Source organism: Drosophila busckii, chromosome X (genome assembly GCF_011750605.1).
Source record: "Drosophila busckii strain San Diego stock center, stock number 13000-0081.31 chromosome X, ASM1175060v1, whole genome shotgun sequence".
NCBI lineage: Eukaryota > Metazoa > Arthropoda > Insecta > Diptera > Drosophilidae > Drosophila > Drosophila busckii.
In genome coordinates this window covers 7,163,061-7,177,185 of record NC_046608.1, presented here as the reverse complement: position 1 = coordinate 7,177,185, position 14,125 = coordinate 7,163,061, and the positions used below count along the sequence as shown (strand labels likewise).

General features: G+C 41.7%; 4 protein-coding genes across 6 annotated transcripts; 2 read left to right on the top strand and 2 right to left on the bottom strand.

Annotated features, from left to right (window-relative positions):
* The first annotated feature begins 76 nt into the window (after positions 1-76).
* Positions 77-1,762, top strand: LOC108605362 (pickpocket protein 28). Its single transcript, XM_017995031.1, has one exon. It carries the CDS (start codon positions 77-79, stop codon positions 1,760-1,762), a length of 1,686 nt encoding a protein of 561 aa, XP_017850520.1.
* An 862-nt stretch (positions 1,763-2,624) lies between these two features.
* On the bottom strand, positions 2,625-8,659 carry LOC108606617. 2 transcript variants are annotated; one of them, XM_017996891.2, is made up of 4 exons: positions 8,560-8,659; positions 6,702-6,896; positions 3,916-4,220; positions 2,625-3,854 (listed from the first exon to the last, which is right to left on the bottom strand). In XM_017996891.2, the coding sequence occupies exons 2-4, from the start codon at positions 6,779-6,781 to the stop codon at positions 3,130-3,132; spliced, it is 1,110 nt and encodes a 369-aa protein (XP_017852380.1). In that variant the 5' UTR covers positions 6,782-6,896; positions 8,560-8,659; the 3' UTR covers positions 2,625-3,129. The 2 variants fall into 2 exon arrangements, with proteins under 2 accessions (XP_017852380.1, XP_017852381.1); XM_017996892.2 differs by lacking the exon at positions 8,560-8,659 and adding an exon at positions 7,392-7,410.
* Positions 8,660-8,865: 206 nt separating this feature from the next.
* On the top strand, positions 8,866-11,639 carry LOC108607264 (centriolar coiled-coil protein of 110 kDa). Of its 2 annotated transcripts, XM_017997955.2 has the most exons (5): positions 8,867-9,088; positions 9,150-9,297; positions 9,358-10,881; positions 11,120-11,350; positions 11,404-11,639. In XM_017997955.2, the coding sequence occupies exons 1-5, from the start codon at positions 9,069-9,071 to the stop codon at positions 11,536-11,538; spliced, it is 2,058 nt and encodes a 685-aa protein (XP_017853444.1). In that variant the 5' UTR covers positions 8,867-9,068; the 3' UTR covers positions 11,539-11,639. The 2 variants fall into 2 exon arrangements, with proteins under 2 accessions (XP_017853446.1, XP_017853444.1); XM_017997957.2 differs by lacking the exon at positions 11,404-11,639 and having other exon boundaries at positions 8,866-9,088; positions 10,996-11,210.
* A 1,007-nt stretch (positions 11,640-12,646) lies between these two features.
* On the bottom strand, positions 12,647-14,038 carry LOC108606969 (synaptobrevin homolog YKT6). Its single transcript, XM_017997532.2, has 2 exons — positions 13,703-14,038; positions 12,647-13,645 (listed from the first exon to the last, which is right to left on the bottom strand). The coding sequence occupies exons 1-2, from the start codon at positions 13,825-13,827 to the stop codon at positions 13,171-13,173; spliced, it is 600 nt and encodes a 199-aa protein (XP_017853021.1). The 5' UTR covers positions 13,828-14,038; the 3' UTR covers positions 12,647-13,170.
* Positions 14,039-14,125: the final 87 nt, after the last annotated feature.

Sequence of the window (14,125 nt, the reverse complement as noted above, 5' to 3'; positions counted from 1 at the left end):
TTTATTTATTGTTCCATTTTATGTTTGAACTTATTAAATGTTTGTGCGTGCCAAGGGCTGTGATCTGGACATTAGCATGTCCATGCCGGATTCCGACATAGAAAGCTGCAATTTGGGCATTGATCTGTCGTCCAAGAGACGCATCAAACACCCACTGGGCGCTCCACTGTTCTGGCAAGGCTTGCATAGCACCTACCAGGATTACTGCCAGCACACATCGTTGCACGGCGTGCAGTATCTGGGCGAGCGGCATCGTCCGATGAAAGAGCGCATCTTTTGGTTAATTGTGTTTGTGGTTTCCATTTACAGCTGCGGCTCACTGATTAACAACGCCTATACTAAGTGGAATGCAACGCCAGTGATAGTAAGCTTTGCAGAGAAGTCCACGCCAGTGTGGAATATACCCTTTCCGGCTATCACCATTTGCTCGGAGACGAAGCGCGTGGTTAAGAAGCAGGGCAGCAATACTTATGCTCAGCTGTACAGCAAATTCAAGGAGGATATGCGTCATACGCGCATCTTCAAGCCACAGAATGTTAGCGCCTATGAAATGGAGGAGTTCCGCACCTTGCTGCATGTGTGCAACACGCAGATTATGGATCAGGATATGCCGTTGATACCTGGCGACGAGCTGAATTATTATAATGTGCTGGAGCGCATGTTGCCGCCGTTCGAGCGTTACTTCTTCTACTGCCGCTGGCTGAGTCGCTTCAATGAGTGCGACAAATACTTTCGGCAGACTCTAACCGAGGAGGGCATCTGCTATACGTTCAACGGACTGCGTCCCACGGAAATATATCGCGAGGACACCTATCAGCACTACACCAGTAGCGATGAGAATGTCACAGCCTCGAGCTGGTCACTGGAGTCGGGCTATGCGGCCAGCAGCGATGTGGAAACTTATCCGGCGCGCGTGCTTAGCGCTGGCGCACGCTCGGGCATCTTTATGGCGCTGCAGAGCTTTAAGCAGGAGGTGGACTATGCCTGTCGTGGCCCCGTGCAGGGCTTTAAGGTTATACTACATGCGCCGGATGATGTTCCCTCCGTATCGAATCAGTTTGTGCGCATACCCATGGGCAGGGAAGTGCTCATAGCTGTTAAGCCCAATATGATTACCACCTCGGCGGGCATTGCCGACTATCATCCGCAGCGGCGTCAATGCTTTCTCAGTCATGAGCGCTCGCTGCGCTTCTTCAAAGTCTACACCGAGTCCAACTGCCAGCTGGAGTGCCTGGCCAACTTTACGCTCACCAAATGCGGCTGCGTCAAGTTCAGCATGCCGCGCACTCTGGACATGCCTGTCTGTGGCGAGGACAAGATCTACTGCTACGATCGCGCCGAGCGTGAGCTGCTAGTGCGTGAATTCCAACGTGTGCGCAGCTTGAGTGTCGCCGGCGAGACGCAACGTGGCGCCGAGACCGCCTGCAATTGCATGCCCGCCTGCACTTCGCTGGTCTACAACACGGAGATCTCTCAGGCCAACTTTGATCTGGATGAAATGCTGGCGGCGGAGAACGACACAGACTTTATGCGCGAGTATCCTGGCTCGCAAATGTCACGACTCTCCATTTACTTCAAGCAGAGCCAGTTCATTACCTCCAAGCGCTCCGAAATTTATGGCATAACCGACTTTCTGGCCAACTGCGGTGGCATCTTTGGTCTCTTCATGGGCTTCTCCATACTCAGCCTGGTGGAGATCTTATATCACTTTACCTTGCGTTTCATTGCCAACCTGAAACAGGTGACTAAAGTCGATAATTAAAGCCACTAACGTTGGCAACTTTCGCTTTGCTCTTCCCACGTAATTCAAGTTACGTGGCCAAGCAGCAACTACGTTAGTCCTTATGCTTATTTTTTATATGAGCTGCAGCTTATTGTTTTAATTGTGATTTCAATTTTGCATTTGTAAATTATTAAAATCAAATTATTAAGCTATTGATTTATATTTCTAAGTTTTTTTTAGCTTGAGTGTTGATTCATTTTTGTTAGTTATGAACTGCTTTGTTTTTTTACAGCGGCAATTATTTGTAAATAATTTTATTACCACTCTCGTGTGTGCTTATTTATAGTTTTGCATTATTGTTCCATTAAAAACTCTAGTTTAACATTTAAAAATAAATGAATTTTATTATAATTAATAATTATTTATTTTATTTTTCATCGATTTCAACTTGTTTGTTATAATTAATTCATGTAATATATATTTTCAAGCGGTTGGTTTTTGTGTACGGATAAAAAGCTCAATATTTTTATAATTATCCGCATAAAGTTATATATATATATGTAAATATATATATGTATGTGTATTTGTAAAAATTTCTGCTATATTCGAACGTATGTTAAATAGGAACAAGGCAAACAATGTTTGTTCTTAGGTAATTTAAATAATTAACAATGTTTTCGGGCTAAAAAATAATAAATACATGTTTAGAGAAATTATGTACACTAGTTTCAATAGGAAACAGCTTATAAATTTTGATTCAAGCAGCTAGTTTTCCTAATGCCTTTAGTATTATATTATTTTTAAACTCGAATTACTTTGAAATTGTATATTTGCTTAAGAACTAGCATTGTTTTCGCTTGAACATGTCGAACACACATTCAATTTATATATACATGTGGGAAACTCAAAAATAATTTCAAGTAGCGTCTTTAGCAACTAAACCGCAGGTCCATTAAACAAAACAAAAAAAAATATATAAGAATTTCATAGTCATAATAGTAGTAAGCATAATCATAAGCATATAATAATTAAAATAATAATATACAAAAGCAAAAGCACAAAAACAGAGACAGCCAAAATACAGAAACAGAACATGCAGAGCACGAAGGCTAAGTAACTAAGCGAATTTTTCAATCGAATTGAATCGAATCGAGTCGAATCGAATCGATTCCTGCGTAGCAGTCTTTTTGTTATATACATATACATACATCTATATACATACATACATATGTATATAAGTTAAGTGTGTTGCAATATTATAATGATTTCTCTTGAGTATGCCTTGCAAACATTTTTCGTGTGTCTGTGTGTGTGTGTGTGTCTGTGTGTTTGTGTATTTATCTGTGTGTAATACGCTGCGTATGCTTGTTGCTGCTGCTGCTGCTGCTGCTGCTTGTGTTGTGGCTTTACTTAAAGTCGTCTGTTTCGAGTATCTCAAAGTCGCTCTCGTCGGACGAATCCAGAGCAGTCACCTGTCGTCGCTGCTGATATTTGGTAACTGCTGTGCTGTCGCCGCTGCCGCTGGCGTTGCTCGCAGCTGCAACTGCGCCGCCCCACTGCACCAGGCCGCTGACTAGGCTGGGCAGCAGTGCCTGCGCCTGCGTTTTGACCGCCAGCGCCATGAGTGAGCTGCTGGCATCTGTTTCACTGCTGCCGCCCAACTGCAGCAGCGCCGGTGCACTGCCGGCATCGACGCTGGTGTGATCGGGAAACTGCAGGCCCTTGGACAGGCTCTCCTCCGACGAGGACGAGGTGGTGGACAGCGAGGAGTCGCGCTTAAAGTGTCCTTTGCGAAAATCCATTGCATTCGCTTTGCTTGCTGCTTGTTCTTGGCTCGCTGACTGGGGCTGCTGCTCTCGCTTGATCTGTTTGTTGTCCTGCTTGGCTGGCGCTAGCTCATCCTCCTCGTCCGTGGAGTGTTCGTCGATCTCGGGTATGGAATCAGGTATAAGCAGCTCAGAGGGTATGTCGTCGCTGCGCTCCTCCTCCTCGCCGCAATCAGCGCTAAGCGTGGCCACATCGCTGGCACGCTCCAGCACAAACAGATTGGCATCGTTCACGTCCGGCAGGAATTCATCGTCGAGCTCAGGCTCGGGGTTGCTATAGCTAAATTGCTCGGTGAGTTGAAAATCTAAGCAGAAAGCACATTTTTTAATTATATTATGCTACTATTACTTAGCGATTTAACTTACCTTTGCGCTCGAATTGCAGCAGCTTAAAGTTATATTTGGTGGAGATAAGCGCGGAGACTACAAGCAAGGCCAGCACCAGTGCCGAGCCGGAGATCAAGTGGCCTAGTATGGCCAAGCTGGCCAGGCAGCCGCTGCTCACCAAGCAGAACATGCCCGGAGAGTTGCGACGCCACGCCTCCGCGCTTGCAGTCCACGATTCAAATTTGGCGCGTAGCTGTGGCGTTAGCACTATCCTAAAGCTGCAGCGCGTCCAATAGAGCCAATAGCTGAACAGGCCCAGAAACAAAACGCTCAAGGGTCGCAGACTGAAAAACAAAATGGGAACCGAAAGTTATAACACGCGTTCAGGCTGCGTCTCCAGCCACAAATGAGTGGCCAGCAAGCTTAGACTAATCTTTTATTAAGTAATTAACAAGTGTTTGAAAAATTATCCACAAACTTGTTCGAACAGGAAACCGCTCAGAACAGGTCTACAAATATCTAAATATTTCGTACAAGCCACAAAACTAAATAAAAAATCAGCTGAGCTTAATATTGTTTATGTTTTTTCAAGCAGCTGTGAATTCCCAGACTGACGAGTGCGGCACATGTGAGAATTAATGTTACTTAATTATATGCTTAGATACATTAGTTATTTATTTAAATTACACAAGAATTTTAGCAGCTACAGTGAAGACAGCTTTGAAAGAAAATGCATAGCAACTGTATTAGTAAGCATAAAATTAAATATTTTTTAAATTAAGAATTTGGCATATTTATTTTTAGCACTTCAATGTTTTTCGCTTATTTAGGGTTTTCACTTTACCTTTGGCAAAATTTCAATTTCTACGTAAAACTTGTGATTAATTAATCGATGAAGCATACAAAGTAATCTTCTATAAGTGTCGAATACACACGTGTTATTTACATAGTGCGAACATATGTTTTCTTTTAGATAAGATTAATAAAAAGTTGTTTGTCCTACTTTTTATTAATCTAATCTAAACGAAAAGGTGAAAAGTCGGCCGCAACCGACAACATCACACTCTTCAGAGTTGATTAATATAAAAAGAGTAATGTCAATGTCGTTGTTAGAATAAAAAATAAAGCAAATAAAAGAGCTGCAACTTAAGCGGAAATAGAATCCCATGAACTTCGATGAACCGCATCATTTACACTAAATATAGCGCACTCCCAACTAAAAAGTAAAACGGGAAAAATTTTGCTTTTGTATCTTTTTTTTTAATGTTAAAAGCGTAGATACATTTGCGACCCATGGAAATGCCCGTGTATATATTTACTTTTGGTTTAATTGTTGTTATGGATCATTCATTGCCTGACAAACAAGCATTGGCGATTGTTGTTATTATTATTATTTGCTTTTGTTGTTGTTAATAGCAGTCGACTGATAAACAAATAAAAATAGCAAGCGACAAGTGCATTCGTGTGCGCTATAAACTCTTTTATTCATACAGCCAGAAGCTGATGCACACACACAGAGGCAGATACACACCCAAGCATGTGCGTATACGTAATATAATAGAAGATGTTGACCCAGAGGCTGAGTGCGAATCTTTTTTATCGTACTTTTCTGCTGTTAATTGACAGAGAGTAAATGAATTTTATATAAACTTGATAAAAGATTAATACAGGTCAACACATTTTGCTTTGATAATTATTGTAATTGTATAATAGGAGATAACAATTGATAGCATACACATAAATTTTGTTATGGTATTAAGCACATAAAATGGCATTTGTTTAATTCCATTTATTTAATGTTATCACATTAAGATGACACACCCTGTCTGCTGATATGTAAGCAAATGTTACATGTTCTATCTATTTTAGTATAAAACGTAAATGGTCCACAAGTAGAAGCTGGCGTAAAGTGTAGGTAACACATGGAAATGACATATGTATGCATGTGTGTGTGACATATGTAAATACACAGATCTACAGCAGCAACAAAGAAATAAGAGCCAGCAATAGAGCAACGCCAAAACGTAGCTAAGCACGTACATATATATATATCATATACTATAAATTATTATATATATATATATGTACAAAAGCTATGTGCACGAATCCCTAAAATAAAACACTGCAACTTTGAAGCAATGGCGCGCAGTAAAGTTAGACGCAGCCAACTTTGCAATACACTTTGACAAACTACAACATTAAATTGTCGATTTGCGCCGCTTATAGCAGCTAAGATCTTTTTGCTTATACACACGCACGAACAATGGCCAAATCGAATCAGTTGTTTTTGCTGATTGAGAATATATATGTACGTTTACTTTATGGGGTCGCCCTCTGTCTATTATATTACAACTTTAAGATATTGTTTATTTTTACACAGAAAATGTCAAAGTGTATAGAAATTGGCCACGCGACGTTTCCATCACGTTGACTGCTGCCGCGCCGCGCCCCCTCGCCCTTCTCCACACTTTATCAACACACCATTACAACAACACGATTTTTACAGCTTGCTTTTTTTTTTTTGCCATGCACGCTCTCTTCTGCTTGCGCTCTCTCTCTCACACTCTTTCTCGATCTGTTTTCGACTATAGAATTAATGCATATGCCATTGCTTTCTTTAGCTTGGACTGCGCTGCGTGTTTATGACCCAAAAAAATAAAAAACTTAAATTATTTATATACGCGATTGCGCACGTTTCATTGCGCATTGCATTTTTGCTTATAAATAATACCGGGTCACATGCCGGCAGTCGCACATTTATTAACTAATATAATTGATATGCATATGCTCTAAAATTTAATTGTACATTTATGTGATTTACTTACCAGGACATTAATAACAGCATAACGCAGGCAACGGCGGCGCCTTGTACCATAAGGCGCGATGGGCGTGGTATTTGCAACATTATTTATTTCTTTTGTTTACTTTGCTCTTGTGCCAAACAGCGCGTTACTCTGGATTGTCTTGAGATAAAGTTTAGTTTAAGGATCGATCTATCGCAGTTATCGATACCCCGCAAGCTGAAATTTAACATTGGGCTAGGTTAGTTTGGTTATTGCTATGCGTTCAGCTTTACTTTCAATCAATCAACAACAAATTAAACTCAATCAGCTGAGCGCACCGTTATAAACTAGCGCACTTGCACTTTCTCACTGATTTATTGGGCCGCGCTGTATTAACACACACATGCTTATCTTACACTCGCTCACACACACACACACATACTCTTTCGTGTGTATATGTATGCATGTTCTTGTTATTCCGGCTGCCTGCTGCGTAGAAATGAAAATATGGCAATTTACCAAAAATAGCGAAATGCAAAAGAAAAGTCCAAAAACGAGAACAACAAGCAGCATCAAGCACACTGGGCATTAATGTGGACATATATTTAATGAGTGCCGCAAATTCTCTCATACGATTTCGTACAATTTAAAACGCACACACTAGAGAACAAAGAGTTTTTTTTTAAAATGCGTCTTAATGCCTAGTCACAGTCTAATTGCGACTTTCTTTACCAGGATAAAAACAAAACAACACACAGCTGTGCGTTAGCTAAACTTAACACAAGGTTTTGCTAATTTTTGTATTGAAAAGTGCGTCCAGCGCCCCCTACCGCAGCCACTCAAATGATCGGCTTTTAACTAAGCTGCTGCTGCTGCTACCGCTGCTGCGTTGGTGTTAGCGGCATTGAAAGAGCGTGAGCGAGCGAGCGAGAGAGAGAGATAGCGCGCGCGCTCATCAAAAACAATAGTGCGCGAGAGAGTAGCGTGTGTGTGTGTGTGAAGTTGTGATAATAACAAAAACAAAGCCAACTAACAGCAAATCGTAAAAAAGGAAGGCGAAACAAAAAACAAAAACAGCAAAGTTGTTTGGCCTTCGATGTCTTTTCAATTGCGTCGCAGAATATACATACAAATGGATGTGTATATACTATTTACATATGTACATACATATGGTGTGTGTGTGTATATATAATGTACATACATGTGTATGTGTGTGTGTGTGGTTGTGGCGTTATTATCATTTTTTTGCACTCTATTTTGCGCATGTACAAGCAATTGAAGCACAAAAATATAAAAGTCTATTTAGAGCCAACGTTTGCTGGCAGCTCCTCATGCCACTAAAAACTCAAGAGGGAAATGACACATAGCATTAACCCAGCCTAACCCCAACCCCACGCACGAAGCACAAACTAAAACGCAGTTACGACTCTATATATGCATGTATGTGTGTGCACATTTACTCCCCAGGCCAAAACACACACACTCATACATATAAATACACAAAGGGCAGGTGCTCCGTTTTACACTCAAGCATTAAAACACACGCTTAAAATTGCAAAAAAGCGTATACAAAGAAATTTTTCGCGCACATGTGATATTTTGTATTTAGCTAATTCTACACTTTCTATGGCACATTTATACATATGTAAAAACTGTAGCTTATAATTAATTTGTTTTGTTACACACAAACGCAAAAGTAAAAAAACAACAAAAAGAATTCGCAGCGCGCAACAGCACAAACAAAAACAAAGTACATATGTATGTACACACACACACACACACACACATGTGACTCGAGGCGTAGGCGGTTCTAGGGTAGTAAGGGGAGCTGGGGTGTGTGCGAGCCTAACGCGTCCTTTTTGGCTTAATGTATTATTATATATTGAATAAATATAATCACTTTTGATTTACGCTTGCTGCTTGCGCGTCACTCTGTCAGTATCCGCTGTTTTTAACGGTACAATAAACAATAACAAAAAACATATGAACACATGAACCAAACGCGCAACAACATGACTAGCTCAGATGTTGCCAACACGTGTTGTAAAATATGCAATGTTGCTAAACGAGCTGATGTTGCTGTGCGGCTGTTGTGGCGGCAGTCCAATAACGATTGTATACAAGTTTTCAAATTCAAAACGACGAGCAAGTTGGCAGTGTCAAACACAAGCACTAAACTCGAATTTTAATTTTGTTTTCTTTTGGATATTTTTTTTTTTGTTAATTTGTTGCTTTTAGTGTTTTTTTTTGTGTGTGTGGAGCTGCTGATCAGTTAGGCAAAAGCATTACAGCTGCTTGCGCGCTCAGCCATTGCCATAGCAACAGGACACGCAACAAAAATATAAATATATGTTGTTGTGTGTGTTCTGTTGTTTAAGAAATTGGAAAGCGCACTAAAAGTGCAACTTAATGGCAATGGATAGCGCTAGGTAAGTCATTAGCTAGCATATGGATTACATATGAAGTTGCTTACGCTCTAATGTTTGGCAGCTTGGCCATGGATTTGCTGCGAGCAGCCAGCGAGGAGCATGACGCCAACGACGACACCATTATGCCAGCTGCCAAAGGCGCGTCAACCTCGCAGCCCGAGTACGTGTCGCAGTTTCGCATCGATGGTCAGCCCATATTGCCGCCATTGGTAAGTTGAAATACTTAATGTGCGGGTGCGCCGGCATTGAAGCATAAAATTCCGCTACAGATGACGCCAGAGAAGCAGCGCCAGATGCAGATGTTGCGTGAACGAGCGCTACAGCTGGAGGCCAAGTACAAGGAAAGCAGCACGAGTGTAAGCATGATGCCGCCGATTCCACCACCACCACCGCCAGCGCCACCGCTGGCTCCACAGATGCACAGCAAGATTCAGGGAAAGTCATCGTCGTCGCCGGCACGGAATCGCCCACAAACGCTAGCTGTGGCACCGCAGACTCTACCCAGCATCTGTGTGAATCCGCCCACACCACTGCAGGAACAGTTGCTGGCTACGCCGACGCCCAGCGTGCCTTGCTCGCCAGCACCCTCGAGCTCCAGCTGCAATTTGAGCAACAATGGCTGCAAGCGCAAGGTGAACAACATTACGCGACGCATTATGCAGTTCGAGGTCAACGGTTTGGGCAAACAGTCGCAAGTGATTCAACCAGCGGAGGTGGTCTGGCAAAGTCCTAACCAGGAAACAGCGACGTCTACCTCAGAGAAGCGCATGCAGCGCTCCAGCACTAGTCCTTCGTTCAAAGACATGCTGCCAACGCCAGCAGCGCAGCCACCAGAGCCGCTGCAGCGTTCGCACTCGTTTACGCTGGAGCAGCCATCACAGGCGCTGCTCGATCACATGCAGCGACATGGCAATAAGCTGCCCAATGCGCCGCCAACAGCAGCAGAGACGACGACGAAGACGCCGTGCAGTCGCGTTGTTGCTGGCAGCGTTAACAGCTGCAGTTCAGCTCTCAGTTTGTCGCAGCTGCGACGCGACACTGTCGAGTCCAAGGCGAAGCAAGTGCAGCGCAGTCGCAGCAGCAGCTGCTGTGCAAGCAAGCGCACGGTCCAAGCGTCCACGCGCCTGCAGCAGCAGCAACAACAGCTGGAGCAGCTGCTGCAACGTGCGCTGAACGAAACCAATAGCGCGCTGGCGGAGCAGGAGCAACAGGGCATGCAGCAGTTGACGCAGGCCAAGCGCAAGATGATGCAGGACATTAAAACGGCGCATCGTGATCGTTTCCAGCAGCTGATGCAGCTGCAGCATAAGGAACAGGCGCGACTGCAGGCAGAGTTTGATCGTCAGCAAAAATATCTGATAGAACAGATATGCGCTGAGATCAATGTGGCTGCCTATCCCTACGAGGCGCTTAGTCCTGGCGGCGTATCGGAGTACACTAGCACGGATGACCTGAACAGCACTATCACCAGCAGCCCAAACTTGTCCAGCGTTGTGCGCAAGCGTCTCTTCGACCAGGACAGCGATGCAACATCCGAGCTGCTGGCACTGCCGCTGCCTCACTCACTGTCCAGTGGCGCCAGCACGCCGCGCACGCAGCCTCTGCGCGCCAGCAACAAGCAGAACAGCAACAGCAACAACAACAGCATTAACTCAAAGGCGCCGCTGCGCAGCGTCAGTGCACGCAAAGCGAGCAGTCCACAGACCACAACTGCTCGTGTGGTCAGCAAAAAGACAACTGCGACTCAACAGCAGCAGAGCCAACGTCGCGTCAGCTCACCCAGCCGCCAGACTGTAAGTCGTCGCTTTCATTTGCATCCGCGCATGGCCAACTAACATAACCTTCCTCTCTCTCTCTCTCTCTCTTTCTCACTCACTCTCGTGCACTCTCACTCTTTACGCATGCAGCGCTTTGTGGGCAAGAAGCATTAACTCTGGCTCTTATGCCAAACTCTTAGCTCTAAGCTCTTACTAATAACCTCTATAATCTCAATATGCATACTCTGGCTTATGTACCATTTACTCGCTCCAGCTGAATTCGGCCAGACGCACTGCAGCAGCCATTTGCCTGCAGGCCGCCACACGTGGCTTTCTAGTGCGCCGTCTCTTTCGTACCGAGCAAGTGCAACGCATTGTCCAAACCATACGCGATACGCTCATCTTTGTGCTCAACTTGCATTTGGAAACCTGCAGCGCCAGCCTAGCCAGGAACAAAGAGCAGGAGCCAGCCAGCATACGCCTCAAGGCGCGTCTGCTGCAGCAGGTAAGCGGCACAGTTTTATTTATTAAACACTTTTTATTTATTTGAATTTGCAGCTCTGCACGGCCAGCCGCACATTGCATCTGATTTTCTTCCAAACGAGCCTCAAGGAGCGCATGGAAATCATTGCCAGGGATCGCAAACGCGTCAAGACCAAAATGCTGTCTATGTACGTCAAGCAACGAAACTAGCCACGCCCACAATCTGTCAACAGCAACGCATGAACATCCACACACACTCATTATTTCCAAATTAAATCTCAACAAATAAATTCTTGTACTAACTATAAAATAATTATAATTTGAATTTTGCGCATTTTATTTTCTAACATTCATGTATTTTTCATATATTCTTTATTCATTTGAATTGAATAACAAAATTGTTTTATTAGTTAAGCAACAGAAATTTATAGAAAATAAATCTGTTTGAAGCGGCAAATATCAGTTAAAAGAAAATACTATTTGTGAACCAATTTATGTTATATTTTCAAATCTTCTAGAAACTAAGTACTGTTCGGTTGATAATTATTTTCAAATACATATCATGTACAAAAATGGAAATAAGCTTAAATTGAAAAATGAACAAAAATGGTGCCTTTTAGCTTTTAGATTGAAGACTTGCCAAAAGTATGTTAATACACATACATTGTTAACAATTAATACATTGATTCATTCACTAACAAATCTAAAATAATTATAACTGAAAGAAATACAACATAAAGCCTAAAAGACTATGAAACCATACAAGTTATAACAAATAAGTTTTATTATAACAATTACATTTTTTGAGCGAAATAAATTTAAAACTTTTTGATTATCATATTTATTTGAATATTTTTTATTTATTTATTCTCAAAACATTACTTTTTGAGTTATTAATTTAGTCAACATTGAACCAAAAACTAAGTACAAAACCCTGATTAAGTGTAATTCATTTTTTTCCGAGTCCATTTTAGTTTAAAACTTAATTTGACGTTGTATTTTAAAATTAAACTTAATGTTGTAACTAATATGAACTTTGCGTTGATCAATTATTGCTTTTAAGACTTACAAAAAAGTGTTCATAATAATATTAAATAAGTAAAAATAAAAATTAACAAAAATACTGTCTGTTTAAAATTAAGAAAACTCTTTATGTATTCTTTGCAAATAACTATAATTAATAAGCTTTGAATGCGCTAAAAAGAAATAATGTATGAATTAAATTTTACAATACAGGAATGAATAAATTTTACACAAACTTTACCCTGTAGCTGCAATAAATTAAGATTTGTTTAACCACAACAAAAATATAAAATTATTAAACAAATTAGTCACTTCAATCACATGCGTTCATAATATTTTAGCTTTTATTTAGCTCAGCAACAATATGGGGACTGTTTGAGTATTTGGCAGTTTTGTTCAGTGCCTTCTTAATAAATTGTTCAATGTTGAAAGGAATTGCAACATGGAGAACAGACAGAAAGACTGAAAGAAGTACAAAGTGATAGTTAGGCATAAGTTATGTACTTAGTTACAAGCATCAAGACACATACATCAATATATTTATATATAGTATATATACTACACGTATAATTAATTTGTATATAGTTTTATGTTTAATGTATGATTTGGTTGTATATCGTAGACAAAGTTTGTCACAGTTATAACACATTCGCCACAAATACATACACACATACATGTATATTAATTGTAAAATTAACTAATTATTTTTATAAAACAAGCATACAAATTCTAAGCCCTTGACGCGCCGTCACGGTTTCTTGTGGTGTTTCAGTTACGATTTTTGTGTGTTACTCAAGTGTCCGGAATGCGGAATCCGGTTTAAGCAAAGCTGCAACATGAGTTGGTCTTTTTCGCTGTTGTATAGAAAGTCTTGCTGGCTAAGGATAGCTGCTCAGACTTGGCAACCATATCCTCCAGCTTCTCGCCGCGCTCCAGCACAGTTTCGATTGTGTTCTTAAGTATAATTTTCGTCTCGTCGAGATCGGTTTGCATTTTGGTCAGCGGATCAGCCTCCTTGGGATTCTGATACTTGGCCAGAAATGCGGGCAACGCATCAAATGCAATTGTTGATTCGCTGCCGTTGACCCACTGATCAGCTGAGACCTTGGCCGAGAAGTCATCTAAGATCTTTGTTATAAGTGTGTGGGCCACGCGATGCGGATACTCATGATCAGCAATCAGCACGCCTGCCAGATTGTCAGCACGCACGTATACATGGCACATGTAGGCGTCCTGCTTGACAGACTGCCGCAATGCGGGCTGTGTGCGCTCTACAATTGTCTTCGATGCGAAGCTATTAAAAATATCAATTAAGAATGGGAACGAATGTATTAACAACGTATGTACTTACGTCATGAACTCATTGACAGTGCCACGTTGGAAAAAGGAGAAGGAGCCCAGGTCTGCTGTTGCTTTCAACAGGCGCGCTTCGGTGGCACCCTTGTAGAAAACGCTCAGTATAAATAATTTGACCATATTTTACGATTTGTTTGCTGAATGAGTTGCGAGCTGCACTCTATTGGTAGGAGCTGCCTATTGTTCTTTAATTTTGTATTGATTTACGAGGTGGGCTTAAGTAAAGGCGCACAGTTGACGTTATTGCAATGTATTAATGACCTGCGTATATGATTAATTCGCTTTTTGTTTAATGCACCAGAGTTTGTACAAGTGTGCAAAAGTATATGTTGGATGACAGTTGCTATTTATGACATGTTAGGCAACAGCATAGCCATGTAAGCATAACAGAGGAATGTTAGCATACACTTTTGCACTA